Raw genomic sequence first — 20,542 nt, 5'->3', positions numbered from 1 at the left:
CTACCACCTAATCAATCCTGTGTTTTCTGTGAATGATCCAATTTCTAGTTTCAGTGGGGGGTATGTCAGGCTAGGACAGTCAGAGCACTCCACTCCTCTGTACACAGTGATTATTCGGAGGATGGAGGTAGAACTCGAGCCAATGAGACTCCACCCTAAAATGTCTTACTGAGAATTACTGAAGGCAGAGCCATAGAATGAAGCCAAACACTACTGAGGGCCATCTTTGTCACTTGGGGGAGAACATGACTAAGAATGAAGCCAAAAGTAAGGAAAGAAAGGGAGAGATCCCTGATGTCAATGTTTGGGCACCTGGATATATCTCTGAACTTTAGTTCTGTTACATAATACATTTCCTTCTTGGTTGGGTCAGTTTGAGTTTGATTTTTGTCATATGCCCCAGAAAGAATCCTAATGATCATACCAAAATGCAACTGGATGAGAGTGATTTTATTATGGGGAAATAATCTTGACTTGGTTCCAATTAATTTAGAAAAAGAAACTGTTGGCTGAGCATGGTGGCTCACACCTGTAATCCCAGCACTTTGGGGGGCCGAGGTGGGCGGATCACGAGGTCAAGAGATTGAGATCATCCTGGCCAATATGGTGAAACCCCATCTCTACTAAAAATACAAAAATTAGCTGGGCGTGGTGGCACATGCCTGTAGCAGCTACTCGGGAGGCTGCGGCAGAATCACTTGAACACAGGAGGCAGAGGGTGCAGTGAGCTGAGATCACGCCACTCCACTCCAGCCTGGTGACAGAGCAAGATTTTGTCTCAAAAAAAAAAAAAGAAAAGAAAAGAAAAGAAAAACTGTTTGCAAATTTTGACATTTTATTGCTTGTAACATACTGGTGTTCTGCTGTGGTTCATGGGGCCAGTGATTGAATTTAATTTGGAAGCTGATATATTTCAAGGGCCTGTTGCAGTGCTCAGAAAAGTACTTAACAAATGAGTTGAATGAATGTGTCATGGAAGTAGGAAGTGTATAATCTACATGAAAACCATGTACAGTCATATAGTCATGCATTACTAACAAAGGAGATATGCCCTGAGAAATGCATCATTAGGCAATTTCATCATTGTGCAAATATCAGTGTTCTTACACAAACCTAGATGGTATAGCCTACTATACACCCTGGCTATATGGTATAGCCTATTGCTCCCAGGCTAGAAACCTGTATAGCCCATTAGTGTACCGCAAATTGCAGGCAATGGTAAGTACCTGTTTTTCTAAACATAGAAAAGATAACAATAAAAATACAGTATTATAAACTTACGGGACCACTGTCATATATGTGGTCCATCATTGACCCAAAATGTTATGTGGTACATGATGATATTAATTCCTTCTTACCATCAATAAATATGAGACTAATTCCATCATCACAGGTCTGAATAACTGCTCTGTTTCCTTACCCAAAAAAGCACATCTGCATACTTCTTTGATCTATGTCCTATGCCAAAAAATGTCTACTCTCCCACTATATTAAAAGTAGAACTTTTGACACAAATGACATCCTCAACCTTTTGAAAGTCTAAGTAGATTATGTATCTCAAATTCCCCTTGGTTATGTCTATTTCTCTGTCAGAGAATTCCAACATATTTAGGCATGACTTTCCCTTGAAGAAAAGACACTACCTTTTCCTCAGCTGTTTCTGTTTGCTTAAGTGTTTGGCAGTTCTCTTCTTTATCATATATATTCTCTTATATATCTCTTATATATCATATATATTCTCTTCTATATCATATATTATCAACTAGGTTGTCCAGTTTAGGAGGGGAACTCGTCAACTTTTAAATTTCCAAGACTTCTTAGAATATTCTCATGGGGAGAGATTGTATTTACATTCACCAGTCTTCAGGAAAACAACTTGTTTTGTTGTTTTAAAATGTGCAGTGGAGTTATTTATAAGACACTGACAAAAACTCTTTATATCCATATCTTTATTTAAACAAGTTTCTATAATAGCTAGGAGAATACAGCATTAATGACACACATTTACTAAGCACAACATTGGACAACTACAAATTTAGAGCATAAATGTAATTCTGATATTGTTTTGGTTTTTATCTTAGCACTAGGTGATATCTAGTGAAAACCCATGTTTCAAAGGCTTTTTTGATATGAGATGAATTATTAACTTATTTTTAAAAATTGCACGTGAGATATGCTAGAATGGGTTCTAGAGTCTAGAGTTAGTTGATAATGCCTTTCATGTCTCAGTATTTCTGCTTCCTTTTTAATGGGTAAATGTTTCACCTAAGAACTCTCAAAAAATTGTATCAAAATTTTCTATGCAGATCAAAGTAGAATTCCTTTTCCAGACCCAACAAGGAAAAATATTTGAAAACCGCAGTGTTCAATTTCATTTTAGTTAAAAGGCATGTCAATTTCGTAGTAAATTAATGAACTTAATAATTAAAATACAACATGTTAAATGGCATGAACTCATTTCTGTGCAACACTGTTAGAGCAATTTAAATTTCCCAAAGACACAAAAAAGTCAATTTTACTGCAGGATCCCACAAAAATACATAACTAGGAACCATAAATTACAACATATATATCCACATTTAAAGAAAAAATTCACCATTTGTTGGGAAAAATAATGGCTCAAATGATTTAGGGAGCCTGAAATGTGGGCTAAAATTTTGTAACACAGTAACAATAAGATTTGAAACTGCTGACGCTGAAAAATGCATAAAAATATACTGACCTGCCAAGCACTGAATTATATATACCAGTTTCAACTAAAAAACATTTTTTCTTTCAAATATTTCAAGCATTACAATACTGAGGAAATGTTAGTCATATGAATCCAATAACATCCATTAAGTTAAGCTAATGAACATTTTAGATAGACCAAATTACAAATAAAAAAAGTATAAAAAGCATTTTGGAAGATATTTTACATAGTATTTTTCAGTTCCTGATCTACTGAGAAATCTACTGTAATTCAGGTTGGTTTATTTAATTTAGGGTGATACAACAGAACAGAACTTATAGAACGCTTTCCTGTTTTTACTCAACCTTTTATAGTACAAGGTTCTTAAAAAATTTTGAAAAGAATGTCCACAAAAAGTTTGAGTTATACCCTTTACCTTTAGTAACAAAAGGTTAGTAGAAAGCAAGACATTTAAGTATTACCAAGAATCTAACTTATCTCCATAATTTCTTTCACATATTCATTTGCTTACTTGTGACACAGGGTCCCACTGACTCAGAAGCATTCTCTCAGCTGGCCTCACTGGCTCTGAGACTGTTGCTGCCCCACAGTTCCAGTTCCCATTTGGAAAGGAAAGAGGAAGTACAGGAGAAGAAGGGTCATGCAGGGCCACACCCAATCCAAACTCTCACAAAACCTTGAGAAACAGGGCAAGATATCCCTTCCAGGCAAGATATCCTTTACAGAAGAAAAGTTCTGGAGAACTTAAGGCAGCTCTAGAAGGGAAGGGAGCAAGGGTTAAGGCGGCCCTCACAGCACAGCCTGAGAACAAATTACAATGCACTCATCCATGAACAGAGGCGACAGCAATACAGAGCCTCTTCAACGTGCATGCACACGGCACCCCTCCTAGCACCCGTCTACACCTGTGGCATGCACACACTGCAGCGCCCACACACACACTGACATGTATATGGCCTGCCCAGTGACAGCTCTCAGAAGGTACCCAGTGGCTTGGGCTCCCCTGTGCTGAGGACCTAAATTGGGAAGGTGGCCTATAGCTGCAGGCCTGTCCAGGCTGCACAGCTCACCTGGTGGCTCCAACAGGGACTCTGATGGGTGTGTGGAGAGTAACTTTCCTCTTAATTTCAGAGAGACTTTTGCTGCTTCCTGTCTTTTTGGTTGAGATAGTCTGCCACCAATTAATGCCCAAATAGAATATTGCACCCTCCCAGAGAGCACTGATTCATGACAAAAGTCAAGCCTAGTTATAGCAAGTAACTACGACAAAAAAGAAAACCACCGGGCGCTGAGCACTTGGTCCCCTTAAAACAAGTCACTTGGTGCTCAGCACTTGGTCCGTTCCCACATGCCAGCTGCCAACTCGGACAAAAAAGCACCCCTTGCTGGCCAGGGGCATTCCACATGTACCAGGAGGGGCAGCACATGACCTCATGACTTTTTAAAGTCTCCTGCCTCACAGGTGCCCACACCACCACTGCTCCGTATGGGAAAGCGGGACAGCCAGAGGGCTGTGCGACATCAGGCAAGTCACTGCCCCTATCTCTATTCCCAAGCTATTATTGGCAAATGATTGTAGAAGCAACCCCATCCACCGTCCATGCTGCTGTGAGGATGAAACGAGGTAACAGAGAAAAGCGCTGCAGGAAAGCGTATCTGGACCCAGGTACTGTTTCTGCATTACTTTCAACAGGATGCACTAGTTTTGGCTCTGTTTTATCATAAGCAGCTGACATTACCCAGAGGATCCTTGACTATGCCTGCTAAGGAACTCTATGAATTAGTGGTGTGTGTGTGTGTGTGTGTGTGTGTGTGAGAGAGAGAGAGAGAGAGCGCATTGTGTGAGGACTTCTCAGGATGGTGGCAGGTGCTCATTTTCCTAGGGTTACCAGGAAAGTAATTTCTCACAACAATCACTACACTGAAATTATAATAATATAGTATTTTCATAGCCTCCCCTAGCATGTAGCTATAACCTTACTAACATATTTGATCTATATTCCACATAATTACTCACCCAGAAAGAGCCAACTATCAGCTATCCATGGAAATGAAGAAATAACACAGCAACTCATCCAAACTGACAATAATCCCCAAATCTCCTATCAGTTAGCTTTGGAATATGTTTTTGTGCTTCTGCACCTGATGAAAGAAGCATCAGATATGTGGACATTTTTTAAACTTCCAAAGGAATTAGAAGCTGCACTTTGTGGATTTTATCCCATATTTATCTTCCCTTCTTTTAGAGTTACTCTCGGGCAGATCAAAGCCTTAACCTGAGGAAAAGCTGCAAGAAGGGGAAATTACTTTTAATTCTTCAGCTTCAAGTTGTAAGGGTGTGAGGTGAGTCTGTATGTAGTAAGGTGAATGGGGAGGGGATTATTGAGATAAAGAACTGTTGTGACTTTTAAGATCACTTCCTTTGAATTCCCATTGTGTGTCACAGAGGAATTAAGAAAAAGTCAATGACTGATCTTCTGAAGGAATGTATTGCAGAGAAGCAAGAACAACAAGACCAGCACAAAGACTGGGCTGATGGTAAGCACCAGGAAGGCCAGCAGGGGCAACTGAGGACTGACTCCATCCACCTGCCATCAGTGCACAAACAGCAGGCAACGGGAAGGACTATTAAGTTGAGGGAAGGGGAAGAGTGAATGTGTAGGGGAAAGGGTGGCAGGGTGTGTCTGAAGTTGGGTGAGAAAGTATGGCTGACAGAGAGAAAGAACCTCAGAGGGAAAGCAATCCTCAAACTGGCCCAAAGATCCCCATAGTCGGCAGAATCTTCTTTTACCTTCAATAAAATGGTATACAGAGTCATTTACTGGACCTTAGGGTTCCCTGGTTACAAGGATTCTTGTGAACGACTAAAAATCTCCAGGCCAATTAACCAAGAGAGGTTAATTCAGACCCTCATCTGGGGCTCTGGGTAGGCCTGGGAGGAAGCTGGAGCCCTGGAGTAGCAGAACCTTTGTGCCACCATCACTGAACAGGAGAAACCAGCAGGGGCGGCTGTGGGAGCTCTGGCTCCAGCACTTGACAGGAGAAAGACAGGAGAAGGGAGAGAAAGGCTCAGACCATAGCCTTTCTTTCATGACGCTTCAGTACATGAGCTGTCTGGAGTGAAAAAAAGGGCTGCATGGCAGTGAGAGCTACAGCGTGACCTGGAAGACCTGAGAAGATTCAGGGTGCACGTGAGTCGTGCTACACAGGATGAAGCTGGGGGAGGTCTGGGAGATTTCCAGGGCTGAGGTGGACTGCCTGTACCACGGTTGCATTTTCTTAGCAAGTCCCCAACTTACAGCATATCGGATGCTGTTGGATTCTGACACATTCAGTACAAACCAAATGGCTGTGACTAAATTGTGCATTGAAAACCGCCTTGACAACCAGGAAAAACTGGGAGAATCTGATGCAATTGGTAGTGCTTCTGGTTGATACTGCAAATAAATAAATACATGTATTCAAACTGAATAAAGCAGTATATGATGTAATAAAAATTAAACTAATTATAATACAAATATAGTAGGACGTTCTAAAAGCATGTACATAAATCATGTACATTTAAGAAAGGTTACAGTCACAAACCTGTGATTTTACATTTGATTAATCCTAAGGAATTGACAGGCACTACACACTGGTCTTTCCATCAAAGAATGAACTTACTGAATAACTGCAGCTTTTTTTCTCTAGAATCTAAGGGCTGAGAAGAGAGAATTTTAAATGTGGAAGAGACATTAAGAATCAGTGTCCAACTCTCTTATTTTATAAACAAGGAACTTGAGGCCCACGTGAATTAACAGACAGTATTCATCTTTTAATAACAATCTTTATCACTGATATGAAGCTGTTTGACTTCCACAAATATTGCACATATTTTAATAAGATTTGTCATTTTTATAGACCATCTAACAGTTAAATGATATAATCTATGATTGTAATTCAGAACCAGAGTTTCTAATGAAAACTAATAATTTGCTTTTGTGCAACCTGAAGGATTTATTGTATAAGATTCCTAAGAAAAATGGTGAATATATTTAACTAGAATTTCAGAATGACAACTTACAGAATCTGGGTCTTAATGAACCAAATCCTCTGTAAAATTCAACAATCTTCTATTTCTTATATAAGTCTTCTTAAAGTATTTCTAATATGATGTTTTTAAAAGTACCTAGTGGCATCTGAGAACACTTATAGAAGTTGCAAAGCCTTAAAAACTGAATCATAATGAAATATTTATTATATACCTTCTTTTGCATAATCAAAGTTTCAAGACCTGAATCATGAATATTCTGACAATCTTTTCTGGATAGTGAGTGATATTAAATCTTTTTTTTTTTTTTTCCCCAAGGCAGTGTCTCTCTCTGTCACCCAGGCTGGAGTGCAGTGGTTCAATCTCATTGCAATCTCCGCCTCCCAGGTTCAATCGATTCTTGTGCCTCAGCCTCCCAAGTAGCTGGGATTACAGGCACGTGCCACCACGCCCGGCTAATTTTTGTATTTTTAGTAGAGACGGGGTTTCACCATGTTGGCCAGGCTGGTCTCAAAGTCCTGACCTCAAGTGATCCGCCCACCTTAGCCTCCCAAAGTGCTGGGATTAAAGGCGTGAGCCACCACACCCAGCCTAGATTAATTCTTAATAAATTAAGAAGAGAGAAAACCTGTCAAGGTTGAAAATATGCACTGAAGGAATCGGATCTGGTAATTAAAAATAAGTCACTTCACAGAACACTGTACCCTGATGCAATATCCACCCAGGGAAAATTAATGAGCACATCAGTGTAATACATCCTGAATAAATAATGACATCAACAATAGCCACTTTGTCTAATCCTACCCCTAAATGTCAAGCATTTTGTCATATTATTACATGACTTTCCAGTGTCTGCTACTTGTGCAGGTGAATCTGTAGGTATTTGCATATAATCCAGTTAAAACTGTGATCTGATTGAATTGTAAACAGAGTTGATAAGAGAAACTTATTGTTGTAGTGCCTAATAAGAATATCACTTACATTTTAAGAAGACAGTATGTAGCAGCAGTTTAAAATGCTCAGTAAACTATAGTACAAATGGACATCTATACTATTTAGCAAACCAACATTCCTTTAATATCTCTATATAATAGTGACACAAATGAGGAATTACTTTACATATTGCCAGTTTATTTCTTTGAACCAGTTTGACAATATCAACATAATTGATTCCTAAAACTGATATGATATGTACTCAATGGAGACTTTTCTTTCCATTCTCCTGTTTAGTGCAGAGGAGATTCTTTGGTGCCTTCCTAACAACAGCTCATCTATGGAAGTTATGCTTTTTATACCATTCAAATGCAGTGCTAAGGATTTAAAATAAATGCTGCCAGCTGAAGACACATTTTTCTCCTCCTTTCCTTCCTCCCTCCCTCCCTTCCTTCCATCATTCTCCTGTATGTAAACTCAGGGTACCTAGTTGGTTAAGGATGAGTGTTGCTATAAAGATAACACAGCACAAAAGAGCCTATCTTTGTTTCCAAAGTGATGAAAGTATTCTAGGGAGATTTCCAGTTAATGACTTCTCATATGGGAGATAATCAGTATTTTCTCTTTAAAAATGTATTTTCAGTAGCTCACTGGAAATAATGGGTTCCTATTTCAGGCAAGAAATGTATTGTCAATGTTTGCCTGGGCATCACTTTCAGACCCGTGAAATGAAGCCCAGGCCGAGGCTGGCTGGAATCTGGATGGTTTCTAGCGCGAGGGAAGATGGGTTGAAAGGAAAGGTGACAGGAAAGATGTGTTTAGCATCCATGAGCAGCTGGGGAGAGTCTTTCCTGTCTCGTAAACGCATCTGAGAAGATTAAGAAAAAAAATTAACAGAGCATCAGTTCTTTGAATCTAAAAGACTTTTTTCTACTAAAATTTCTACCCTCAAATTCTCAACTAATGAAGAATGTTTACCTTTGTTTTAAACTCACTTCATTTTCCCAATAAACTATTATCAAAAAAGTTAGTGCATTGTAAAATAAGATAAAAGATAACACATTATCCTTCAACAAATCACAAAATGTCCATTCAAAAGACTGTGTTGGTGAATCAAAGAAGATGGGAGCTCTCACCTGTATCGTACGAATGAATGACACAGAGACTCTTTCTTCAAACTCATTAACAGGAGTATACAAATTCAACACCTTCACAATCTGTGAGAAACGAAATGATCAAAGGTTTTGGCATATTATCAAATACACACTGGGCACCTATAATCTGGAAAATTAAAAGGATCTGTGCATACGGATTTCAGTTCTACTCAGTGGTGGGCTGGGCCCAGAAGGAAGGAGGAGCTGGTCTGCACATTTACCTTTGTTATTTGAATTTTTACAGGAGAATGTATCAATGTAATGTTTGTGTAACATTGTAAGAAGCCGTGTACATTTAGAAGAATATTCAAACAGCACAAGAGAATAAAACATGAAAAATAAATGTCCGCACTCCCATCCTTCCAGTCTCCCAAAGTGGCAACTGTTAACCAAGGGTGGCCAGGCTGGTCTTGAACTCCTGACCTCAGGTGATCTGCCTGCCTTGGCCTCCTAAAGTGCTGGAATTACAGGTGTGAGCCACCATGCCCAGCCTACTGATTTTTTCTGTCGCCCAGGCTGGAGTGCAGTGGCGCGATCTTGGCTCACTGCAACCTCCGTCTCCCAGGTTCCAGCGATTCTCCTGCCTCAGCCTCCTGAGTAGCTGGGATAACAGGTGCCTGCCACCATGCCCGGCTAATTTTTGTATTTTTAGTAGACATGGGGTTTCACCATGTTGGTCAGGCTGGTCTTGAACTGATTTTTTACTGTATTGGGCAAAACTGAAAATTTCATGTTATAGGACATATGATGAACATTAAGAAAGTCTAAGACTTAGCACAGAAAATAACTGGGCAAAAAGAAAATTGGGCATGTTCTTGCCTGTGCCTTGCTTCATGCTGTCACTATCATCCTCAAATGCCCTTCTCATTCCCTTACTTCCTTAAATTCAATGCCCAGATTAATAGGACCTTCCCTGAATACAGTTATCTCCCCTCAGCACTTCCTTTAGACATCTTACTATAGAATTTGCTAGAACCTCTACGGTAGAGTCAGTTGGATACGACTCTGTCTGCCCTACTAAACCGTAAGCTCCTTGAAGTCAGGAATTTTTCCTTATTTATTGAAGCATCTTCCCCAGCAATAAATATGGTGCCTTGAGATGGAGGCTCAATTAGTCATCTGTTGAATTGAAGTAACAAGAATTATCTGTCTCTAAAAACAAAGTCATTATTTGATAATCCACTCAATTATGAAATAATATAGAAAGCTATTTTATGGAATATAAGCTGCATAGACTGTATACTCCATGAGAGCAGAGGCTTTGTTTTGCCTTTGGGTGCATCCCAGTGCCTTCAATGTTATATAGAACACTGTAAGCACTCAATAAATATTGGCTGAATATTAAATATATTTAACTATAATTAGCACTGAAATGTATTAATTTCTGGCAAAATCTCCTTGCTTTAAGATCGGCACAGGTATATATCTTCTTGGCCACAGGTGAAGTCAGCTCAGAAATACAAGCAATAAGTAGGAGACTTCTTTACTTCCCTAAAGATCATCTTTGATGAATGTTAAATTATTTCATAACAGGGAAAGTGGCTCTACCTGGGCAGTAGTTAAAGCATTGCACATAGAACAAATGGCTTCTGCATCATCATCTGTTTTCTTTTTCACTTGCAAAAGTTGAGCAGCCTGAATGAGAGGTTCTAGGGTTTCTTTAGCCCCACTGTTCATCAGATTCTTGTCACGCAGCCATTCTTCAAGTTGACTGACATTGTACCTATTCCAAAAAAAAAAAAAAAAAAGAGAGATACAGAGAATGCAAATTTGCTGAATGTTGTCAAAAATGTCTTAATTTTTTTTTGTGTGGCCTTGTCAGGATTTATGTTAAAATGACAGGCAGTATTTTTGTTCAATTTTCTTAAATCTCATCAGCTGTGCTTAAAAATTTATTATAGTCATGAGGATTATAATCATCATTATATAAGATTAAATGACAATGTAATTCTCTTTAATGGAAGATGGAAGTAAAGTCATTATGGCAAAAGTTATTAGACTTGCTAATAAACAAAATAGAATACATAATGTAGCTCTGTCTTTATTGGTGGGCTGGCCAGAAAACACTTTGTAGCTTCTCCTACAATTTCAGAGCTGGGTTACTGTTGCAGGGTGAGACTTGATAATCCTTGAAGTACTCTCTCTTAAGACAAACTTCAAATCAGGTAACTGAATAACCAGAAGCCCTACATATACCTGTGCTCAAGCCTTAAGGGAAGAGCCTAGGAGATGAAGATGGTGACCTGAGAAAGCTCCGGGATGAAGGGAGAGAGGGGCAAGGGAGGGCCACTGGAAGAGACAAGGACTCCAAATGGGGACAGAGACAAACTACAGACACTGAGGTTTCACGAAGCAGCCAACCAAGTGGCAGCGGTCCGAAGACTGAGGTCAATGGACACACAATCAGCACTTAGCACCCAAGCAAATAGGGGCCAGCATAATATTACCACAGGCGGCTCCACATTTCCATGCAGACCTTGTAGAGAAATATGTTCCACTATCTGAGAGGAAAGCATTACTGTCTTAAAATTCACTACAATTCAGTGTGAGTCAGGATGGAAAATTTGAAAAGAACACTAAGAGTTCCTGAGATTGAGTAACTACTAAGACTTTCATAGGAGAAATCATTTTTCTCTCCTCTTGGTGAATATTCTAGCTGTTTTAAAATAAAAATTTGTGTCCCAGTGCGGTGGCTCACACCTGTAATCCCAGCATTTTGGGAGGCCAAGGCAGGTGGATCACCTGAGGTCAGGAGTTCGAGACCATCCTGGCCAACATGGCAAACCCTGTCTCTACTAAAAATACAAAAATTAGCCAGGCGTGGTGGTGCATGCCTGCAATCCCAGTTACTTGGGAGACTGAGGCAGGAGAATTGCTTGAACCTGGGAGGCAGAGGGTGCAGTGAGCCAAGATCATGCCATTGTACTCCAGCCTGGGCAACAAGAGCGAAACTCCATCTCAAAAAAATAAAAAATAAAAAATTTGTAAAAAAAATTATGTTACAATAATGAGGTTATGCTGAGGAGTAGTGGGCATAAAATTAAGTGTAGCTTTTCTTAAAATATAGAGGGGGGATATTGTAATAATTAGTAAAAGATCTATTAGACCTGTTCTTGTTGTCATAGGTACAAAAAGGTATTTTTCCAAAAATATATTTCTAAAAGCAATCAAACAATACAAATATTCATTATTATAATTTAATAATTTCTTATTGTATAATTAAAACACACACATAAGGAGAGGAAGCAGCTATCTCATCTTTGTGTATGTTTGAATCATCTCTTCACTCCCCCAAATAAGTAAGCTTCACAGTGGAGTAGGGTTTCCTATCAAGCATGTGAAGAACCTGTTGGCAGGGTACAGACAGGGAGCAATAATGAGATGTGAAGAAATCCAGCCAGGCAAGGGAAAGTGGCTCCGTGCCAGGTTCTCCCTTGCCGCTAGGCCGCATGGCATCAGACATGAGATGCAAGGACTGAAAACAAGCCATCAGCTCTCCACAACCCTGGCAGGCCAGCCGGGCAGCAAAAAGAGACTGTCGCAGGTGTTGGCGTTTGCTCACCTGATCTGCATGCCTTTACTCCAGGAGCACATGTCCTTCCGCAGGAGTAGGTTGTTCAGGGTGATGGCCCCCACGATGTAGAACATCTGCTTGACCACCTGCTTGATCAGTTCAGGGTCCATGCCGTGCTGACACATAACTGAGTGGAAGGAGTTGAGCTGCCGGAGGATGGAGTCCAGTGTGTAGGTGCCCTCATCGGCGATACTGGAGGTTCGCTTTCTCAACCCCGTGGGCTTCACCCCAGACACGCCCTGAATCGTTTCATGTTCCAGCATGCCTGAGACTGCAGGAGTATTTCAATTGTTAGAGGAGAATATGTGGAAGGAAATCTTTCACGTGCACACATCCATTTGCACAAACACACACACATTCAACTTAGGAAAATTAGCTGGGCGCAGTGGCTCACGCCTGTAATCCCAGCACTATGGGAGGCTGCCGAGGTGGGTGGATCACTGGAGGCCAGGAGTTCAAGACCAGCCTGGCCAACATAAGGAAACCCCATATCTATTAAAAATACAAAAATTAGCCAGGTGCGGTAGCATGTGCCTGTAATCCCAGTTACTCAGGAGGCTAAGGAAGGACAGTCACTTGAATCTGGGAGGCAAAGGGTGCAGTGAGCTGAGATCGCACCTCTGGGCTCTAGGCTGGGTGACAGAGCTAGACTCCATCTCAAAAAAAAAAGGAAGGAAGGAAGGCAGGAAGGAGGGAGGGAGGGAAGGAAGGAAGGCAGGGAGGAGGGAGAGAGGGAAGGAGGGAGAGAGGGAGGGAGGGAGGGAGGGAGGAAAGGAAGGGAGGGAGGGAGGGAGGGAGGAAGGAAGGAAGGAAGGAAGGAAGGAAGGAAGGGAGGGAGGGAGGGAGGGAGGGAGGGAGGGAGGAAGGAAGGAAGGAAGGAAGGAAGGAAGGAAGGAAGGAAGGAAGGAAGGAAGGAAGGAAGGAAGATCTGGGTGCCAAGATACAGGGAAAAGGAACTTCACTACAAAAGGGCTTCTGGATTTTAAACTTTACTGAAGGAATAATTCTTAAATGCAAAAATTTACTATAAATTTAAGTAAACTTAATGGTGTCTCTTCTAAAATAAGAAGAGTAAGAAGCAGTAGCCTTGTGATAGCACAAGTCTGTGTGTCTTGGGTGGGCTTTTGAGAGTGATTGGTAGCAGTTAGGGTTAAGATAAGCATTCTCCATGTTATCTGAGCCCCACAGGCAAAAACAGTAAGAAAGGCAGGGCACTGACAATCATCTTGGAGAAGACATGGGAGAGGGGAGTGGCTGGAGAGCTGGGCCCTTCCTTATTCTGGGCTTCCACAATAGCAGTGGGCCCTTGGGCTGACCTCCGTCTCCCAGGATTTGTCTTCTCACCTGTGGCCTGGCTGCTTCCCTGTTGTGCTCTCTTAGCATTTGGCTTATGCCTCCCCTAGAATGTTTCTGAGATGTCCACTCCCTGTGAGTCCCTTGAGAGCAAAGGCCACGTCTGGTTCATCTTGCTATTTAATTGTGCTAAACATAGATTCCCTAGAACTGGCACGTTTGTTGTTGCTGTTAAATGACTGGGAGATGGGGGTAAGGATTTAGATTGGGGCTTCTTTGAGGTGAACTTCTTTTTTTTCTCTTTTGAGACGGAGTCTCACTCTGTCGCCCAGGCTGGAGTGCAGTGGCGCAATCTCAGCTCACTGCAAGCTCTGCCTCCCGGGTTCACACCATTTTCCTGCCTCAGCCTCCCAAGTAGCTGGCACTACAGGCGCCAGCCCCACGCCCAGCTAATTTTTTGTATTTTTAGTAGAGACGGGATTTCACCATGTTAGCCAGGATGGTCTCGATCTCCTGACCTCATGATCCGCCTGCCTCGGCCTCCCAAACTGCTGGGATTACAGGCGTGAGCCACCGCACCTGGTCCAGGTAAACTTCTTATTCAGCCAATAGAAACAGGCAAAGCAACAGAAAAATTGGCTGAAGCTGACCTTCTTGGTATCTGTGTTACCTCCTATATTTTCGCCGACCTAGGGTGCTTTACTGACTTTTTAAGGGACATCTGAAGAAAACATTGCCATCTCCCATGGCTTCCTCAGCTTTTGATGTCTCAAATAGCTAGTTAACTGTGGCCTATGAAAGCAAAGGAAACACTATGAGCCCACAGAAGGGAAATGAAGAAGTTGTGGAAACATGGAAAATGCATGGATAGGGAAAGAAAGTGTAGCTGGAAGTAGCCTTAAGAGCCTGCTGATAGGCTGGGCGCAGTGCTGGCATCTGTAATCCCAGCACTTTGGGAGGCTGAGGTGGGTGGCTCACAAGGTCAGGAGATCGAGACCATCCTAGCTAACACAGTGAAACCCCGTCTCTACTAAAAATTCAAAAAATTAGCCGGGCATGGTGGCTGGTGCCTGCAGTCCCAGCTACTCGGGAGGCTGAGGCAAGAGAATGGCGTGAACCTGGGAGGCGGAGCTTGCAGTGAGCTGAGATCCGGCCACTGCACTCCAGCCTGGGCGACAGAGCGAGACTCCGACTCAAAAAAAAAAAAAAAAAGAGAGGCTGCTGATAATTTGCCAGAAGATAACAGTGTTTGGTAACTTAAAACAATTTTTTAAAATTCAATGCATTAAACTGAATTTAAACATTAAACATTAGGGAAGGAAGCCAGAAACTACTGTTTCAGTCTTGTGGAAGCAGTGATTTTCATGCATCCCAGTTAATTATGGCTGGGTTTCTGGGATTCCTTGGCTAATTTTAGCCCTGTATCTTACTACTTTATGCTCCCCAAATGAATAGCTGCCCTGAAACATGTGCCCCTGGAGGCTACTTATTGATGGGCACGAATGATAGGCAGGCTGCAATGCCCAATGGGGCCCTGGCCTTACCAATCATTGGCTGAAGGATGTTCTCTAACACCCGCACGAGCTGCTGGTAGATCTGAATGGCCAGGTCACTCAGCACCTGCCGATACTCAGCCAGGTCAAAATTGGTGAGGCAGTGTTCATTCTGGCGAGATGTGTTGTGCTTCATAAAGCCCTAGAGTCATAATGCAAAGTTAATGATACACGTGAAGTAACCTGTCTCTTCAGTTTAACTATCTCCGATTTGATCAGCATCTTCATGCTCTTTTCTGCTCTCCAAGGAGCTTCCCCACTAAAATGCCAGGACTGACATTCTGCAATGCTGACGTGTGTTTGTTCGCTTCCATCACACCCCCCCTCCACTTCTTACTAGCTTTTCAACAATACCTAAACTTGGCAACCTAGCATTTAAGTCTTCCCAACAGCAATGTCAATGAAACAAGTTGGAGGAACTTAACTAAAAAAATAAAATAAAATAAAAAGGTGTTTCACTTCTGAAACAGCAGGCTTACTGTCAAACACTAAATTATCTAGAGTACTAATCTCTTAACTTCAGTTCATTATAGTCCTGTTCTCAAAAACTACACCCAAAGGACATATATAATCTTGAAATAGACCAATTTCTACAGAGACTGGTGAATACATACAAAAAGTTCCCTTTACTCTATTTCGTGGTACCCACACCATGGTTTTCAGTCAGAGGTTAGAAGGGAATCTTTGGTGGTATCTGTTAAAATGGAACTGAATGGGCGGCCCTTTTTCCAGTCATTTTGCAGTTTAACACGTTGCTTGCCTGACGCTACCTGATAAAGGCAAGTGCTTACTTTGAGGATTCTCCCCACAGCCAAGCATCTGCCTCCTTACCACCTACTTAATGACTGGTCCAAAAGTGGGGACTGACAGGATGCAGTCAACAACCCCTCAGGGGGATTCTGGTCTGTTGGCCCCGTCTTCTCAAGGACCAGGCCTTGCTCATCTCTGTGTTTCCCATCATCTGCCAGGACAGGCCTGGGTCTTGGGGTGCTCGGGAAATGCTGCTGGGCACCTTCTCTGCTGCCCTCCTGGCAAAGGGATGGGAGGCATGGAGGGCAGTTGGTTAGGGTCATGGGCCCTCAGCGGTGCCAGATCCAGGATCCCAGCTCTGCTCCTTGTGGCCAAGAGGACTTGGGCAAATCAATGAGCCCCAGTGAGCCTTGGCTTCCTCATCTGTAAAAGTGGGCTATAATTCCTACCTCACAGAGATGCTGTAAGAATTAATGATCATAAATAACATCATGTATAGTAAGTGCTGTCTGACACATACTAAGCAGCCCTTAATGATCATTATTAACATTCTACATAGTTTTGAAATATTTGAAGTCTATCAAACAACTAATGAACACATCCCTACAAACAAAAACAATAGAGATTTTTTTGGACAAATTGAAAGACATGATCTTTGATCACCTTTTAAGGTATTGTGGCAAGCCAAAATTGATTAGTTTCTTTAAATAGTTCACTATTCTGATACTAGCTCTTGAAATGCCCACTAAAACATACTGACAAAAAGTTTCACTTCTGGTAACTATTCACTGACCAATGCTCATTTTATTTTCTCTATGCTTTCTCATAATGTAAAGAAGAAGCTGTCATTCTCCAAATCACTGTTTCATAGAGAGTGAACATTGAACAAAGCAATGAACTTCCAAGCCACCTCTGAATTTGGGTTTCTAAATAAAGAAATGGTTAAACATTTTGTGCTTTTAAATTTTTCCTTAAAAAGGTCAGAGAAAGTATAGCATGCTGGTTTTGTAATCAAGGTTTTCTCACCTCTTCTCCACTGTACTGCTTCAAGCAGTGCAAAAATCGGCATGTGTTAGAGAGCCAGAAGGAGACGGTTTCAAAATCATCACCTCTTTTCTGAAAGAGAGAATAATTCTAAATTTGCCTTTTCCTTAGGGAAATAACCTAAAAAAAATTGAACAGATACCAAAAGACCCATTTCTTTCAGTTACCATTATAAACAATTATAAAAATAGATCACATTACAATTGTAAAGTCTTATGTCATTGCTAGCAGAATGTCAGCCACCAGGTTCATTAGTTGTTGCTTTGCTTACCATTCACTTTTTTGGCATAGAAAATTAAACTGATGTGAATTTAGCTGTTCCTTTAAGCAGAAAAAAATTCACCTGGCCGGGTGCGGTGGCTCACACCTGTAATCCCAGCACTTTGGGAGGCCGAGGTGGGTGGATCACCTGAGGTCAGGAGTTCGAGACCAGCCTGGCCAACATGGTGAAACCCCATCTCTACCAAAAATACAAAAATTAGCTGGGCATGCTGGCACATGCCTGTAATCCCAGCTACTTGGGAAGCTGAGGTAGAAGAATCACTTAAGTCCAGGAGGCGGAGATTGCAGTGAGCCAGGATTGCGCCACTGCACTCCAGCCTAGAGACAGAACAAGACTCTATCTCAAAAAAAAAAAAAAAAAAAAAAAAAATTCACCTAGCCACCGCTGACCCAACCTCATGTCCGTCTTGGGGTTAATGATGGGAGTCAGAACTAAAAGCAGAAAGAGGAATAACTAATATTGTGATAGAGAATTTGAAGCACTTAAACCCAGACTAGATTAAACATCTTGTCAAGGGTAAGACAAAATTTCTGAGCTGTGAATCCAGAGATGAGATGGAGGAAGTCCTGCGATGAGCAGTACAGTCAGGGGAAAGCTGGTTGGCTCTTCACCAGGACTGGGCTACCGTGGCAGGAAGAAGAGAGACTCATTGTGCCTGAAAAAGCTGTGAGGGCTGGGAATACTTCCCAGAAGCTTCATGGCAGACATACTTGGAAGGACCATGCATTTGTCAACTAAACCATTTGGATGAACTAATCCCAGTTTATATATGGGAAGTCACAGAAATATCAATGTTTGCCTACACTTTTTCTCAGAAAACTTTGCAAAGGAAAACCAGAATAGTTTACCTAGGACAGGTGCCTAGCACTAAATGGTCTTAGAAGCTCATTTTTTTTTTTTGCATGAAATAATATATTCCAATAACTCTACTACCATATCACAACAAAACCCAGGTTCTTAGAAGCTGTGTGAGAATACCTGCCTTTGGTTTCTTGGTAGTGGCTTTATGCAGTAAACGTGCACAGGATATATCATGGGGAAAGATGGGTTTCTCATCTTTTTTTTTACATAAATAAAATCACCTTTTTAAGAAAGTACAAAGCACCCTTGAATTTTGTAGAATACTCCCCTAAAAAGACTTTTAAGAAAAAAAATCCTAGAGGATATCAAACCTAACTAAGTCTTTTCAGCTGAGACAGAATTACTAAACTCAGGTCCTGACTTTACCACTAAGTAAATATCTGAAAGACCTAGCTATGTAGTCTTCCAATGTCAGAGGACTGTGAATAAAATAAATAAAATAATAAATTATTTACTGCCAGTAAATACAATTTTATTACATTCCCAAACACGGAAAATCATCCTACAGTTTAAGTGCAGATTTGACTAAAAATAACTCTGCCTCTTCCAAAAATCTGGATTACAACTGTTCCTAGCGGAGGCTCTGGGCTAAGCTGACAAAAGCAATGAATGCAGATTGGGAAAATATGCTGGTCATTGTCAGGCTATGGGAGAGCGTCACTAAAGCACCAATCTAGACTGTCTTCACTGACGTCTACACAAATCAAACTGCAGAGATCCTCAGAATAGTCCCAGCTGGATGTAACGGCACGTATACTAAACAGTTACCAGATAAAGGTGATTAAAACCTAAGGAGAAGACTTCATTCTAGAAATAATCCAGCATCTGTTTTCATTAGTGGGCTCCAGCCTTTGCTAAGCCACTTTTTTTTTTTTTTGGAGACAGAGACTCACTCTGTCTGTCGCCCAGGCTGGAGTGCAGTGGTGTGATCATGGCTCACTGCAGCTTTGACCTCACAGGCTCAAGCGATCCTCCTACCTCAGCTTCCCAAGTAGCTGGGACTGAAGGAACACGTCACCATGCTTGGCTAATTTTTTTATGTTTTGTAGAGATGGGGTCTCACAGTGTTGTCAGGGTTGGTCTCAATTTCCTGGGCTCAAGCAGTCCTCCCACCTCTGCCTTCCAAAGTGCTGGGATTACAGGCATGAGCCACAGCACCCAGCTCACTTTTAAACAAAATAACTCAACAAATACAATTTGAACACTAAGGGTATCCTCTGTCCTCATGAAAATGAGATACTCTATATTACTTCAAAATAAAAGAACATTTGCTTCTTTGGAAATTAAAAAAACATTAAAATAGAATGCCAATTCTTTACCTAAGAGAGGTTACTAGATTGAGTTTGTTGAAGTAATATTTTTTGCAATAAACAAGCTGTATTTGATCAAAATTAATAAATCCATGTTAGTTCCTACTCTACCCCATAGGAAAAACAAGTTGAACTCAAAGCTATTTGCAGTTTTTGATTTATTAGAAAAGATCATAAGCTAAAAACTACGGATTCTCTACACATCTTCGGCTAGTTACGCTGCTTAGGGCCGATGGCAAAAAACCAGCTGCCAAAGTTGAAACAGGTATGCAACACAAATATACAATTGAAAACTGGGATGTGAGACAAATGCACATTAATTTTAAATGGTATTAAAGAGTGTTATGTTCTAGTGCCCACTCACTTTTAATCTTTACAGAATTTGGTACAATAGTCAAACCAGATAAGTATCTTCTTGCAATTATGATGAGAGAAAGAAAACTTTATGATTTAGTTTTTTCTCTTTCTAGGAGTTGGCCTAACAAGTAGCAAAACTTGTAGTTTATCTAAGTACAATATTGCATCAACGCACTCAAAATAAAATGAGTTATGTTGGGAAGACATTCATCAACTTTTAACTGTTAAATCTTCAGAAACTCCATGCTTTAGTAACCACTGTAGAATGTTAACTACAGAAAGTATCTGCACAATAGGGACCAACAGAGAACCAGCATTTATCAAAAGTTTGCTCCCCAGGGCTGACGGAGGGAGGAATGGGGAGTTAGCATTTAATGGGTACTGTGTTTCAGTTGGGGAGAATGAAAAAGCTCTGGAGATGGATGGTGGTGATAGCAGTACAACAGTGTGAACACATTTAATGCCACATAACTGTACACTTAAAAATGGTGAATATGGCAAATTTTATGTTATGTATGTTTTACCTAATTTTTTTTTAAGTTCATAAAAGAAGTCTTAGATTTGAAAGAGTGGCATGCTGACTATCCACTTATCTTTACCCTAAAAGCTCTCATTAAGTTTGATAATCCGAAAGCAAAGTACCTGGAACACATGATCTTAGCTCCTCACAGCAACACTGAGTTAAAACTAAGCCTGTGCTCACTGTTT

General features: G+C 41.0%; 1 protein-coding gene across 5 annotated transcripts in view; it reads right to left on the bottom strand.

Annotated features, from left to right (window-relative positions):
• Positions 1-1,932: 1,932 nt before the first annotated feature.
• Positions 1,933-20,542, bottom strand: part of LOC105493105 (myosin VA) — a 221,998-nt gene continuing 203,388 nt past the window's right edge. For 4 of the 5 annotated variants that reach the window (XM_071066832.1, XM_071066835.1, XM_071066836.1 and 1 more), the window contains 6 exons: positions 17,006-17,095; positions 15,221-15,371; positions 12,372-12,654; positions 10,358-10,532; positions 8,792-8,872; positions 6,164-8,523 (listed from right to left, as the gene is read on the bottom strand). In XM_071066832.1, the coding sequence (XP_070922933.1) occupies positions 8,371-8,523; positions 8,792-8,872; positions 10,358-10,532; positions 12,372-12,654; positions 15,221-15,371; positions 17,006-17,095 (933 nt within the window). In that variant the 3' untranslated portion in view covers positions 6,164-8,370. Of the gene's footprint in view, positions 8,524-8,791; positions 8,873-10,357; positions 10,533-12,371; positions 12,655-15,220; positions 15,372-17,005; positions 17,096-20,542 lie in introns of all 5 variants that reach the window. The other variant, XM_071066834.1, reaches the window with a different exon arrangement.

The sequence above is a fragment of the Macaca nemestrina genome, chromosome 7 (genome assembly GCF_043159975.1).
Source record: "Macaca nemestrina isolate mMacNem1 chromosome 7, mMacNem.hap1, whole genome shotgun sequence".
In the NCBI taxonomy this organism is placed as follows: Eukaryota; Metazoa; Chordata; class Mammalia; order Primates; family Cercopithecidae; genus Macaca; species Macaca nemestrina.
The sequence above is the reverse complement of the archived record's forward strand: the minus strand, read 5'-3'. Positions and strand labels throughout refer to the sequence as shown.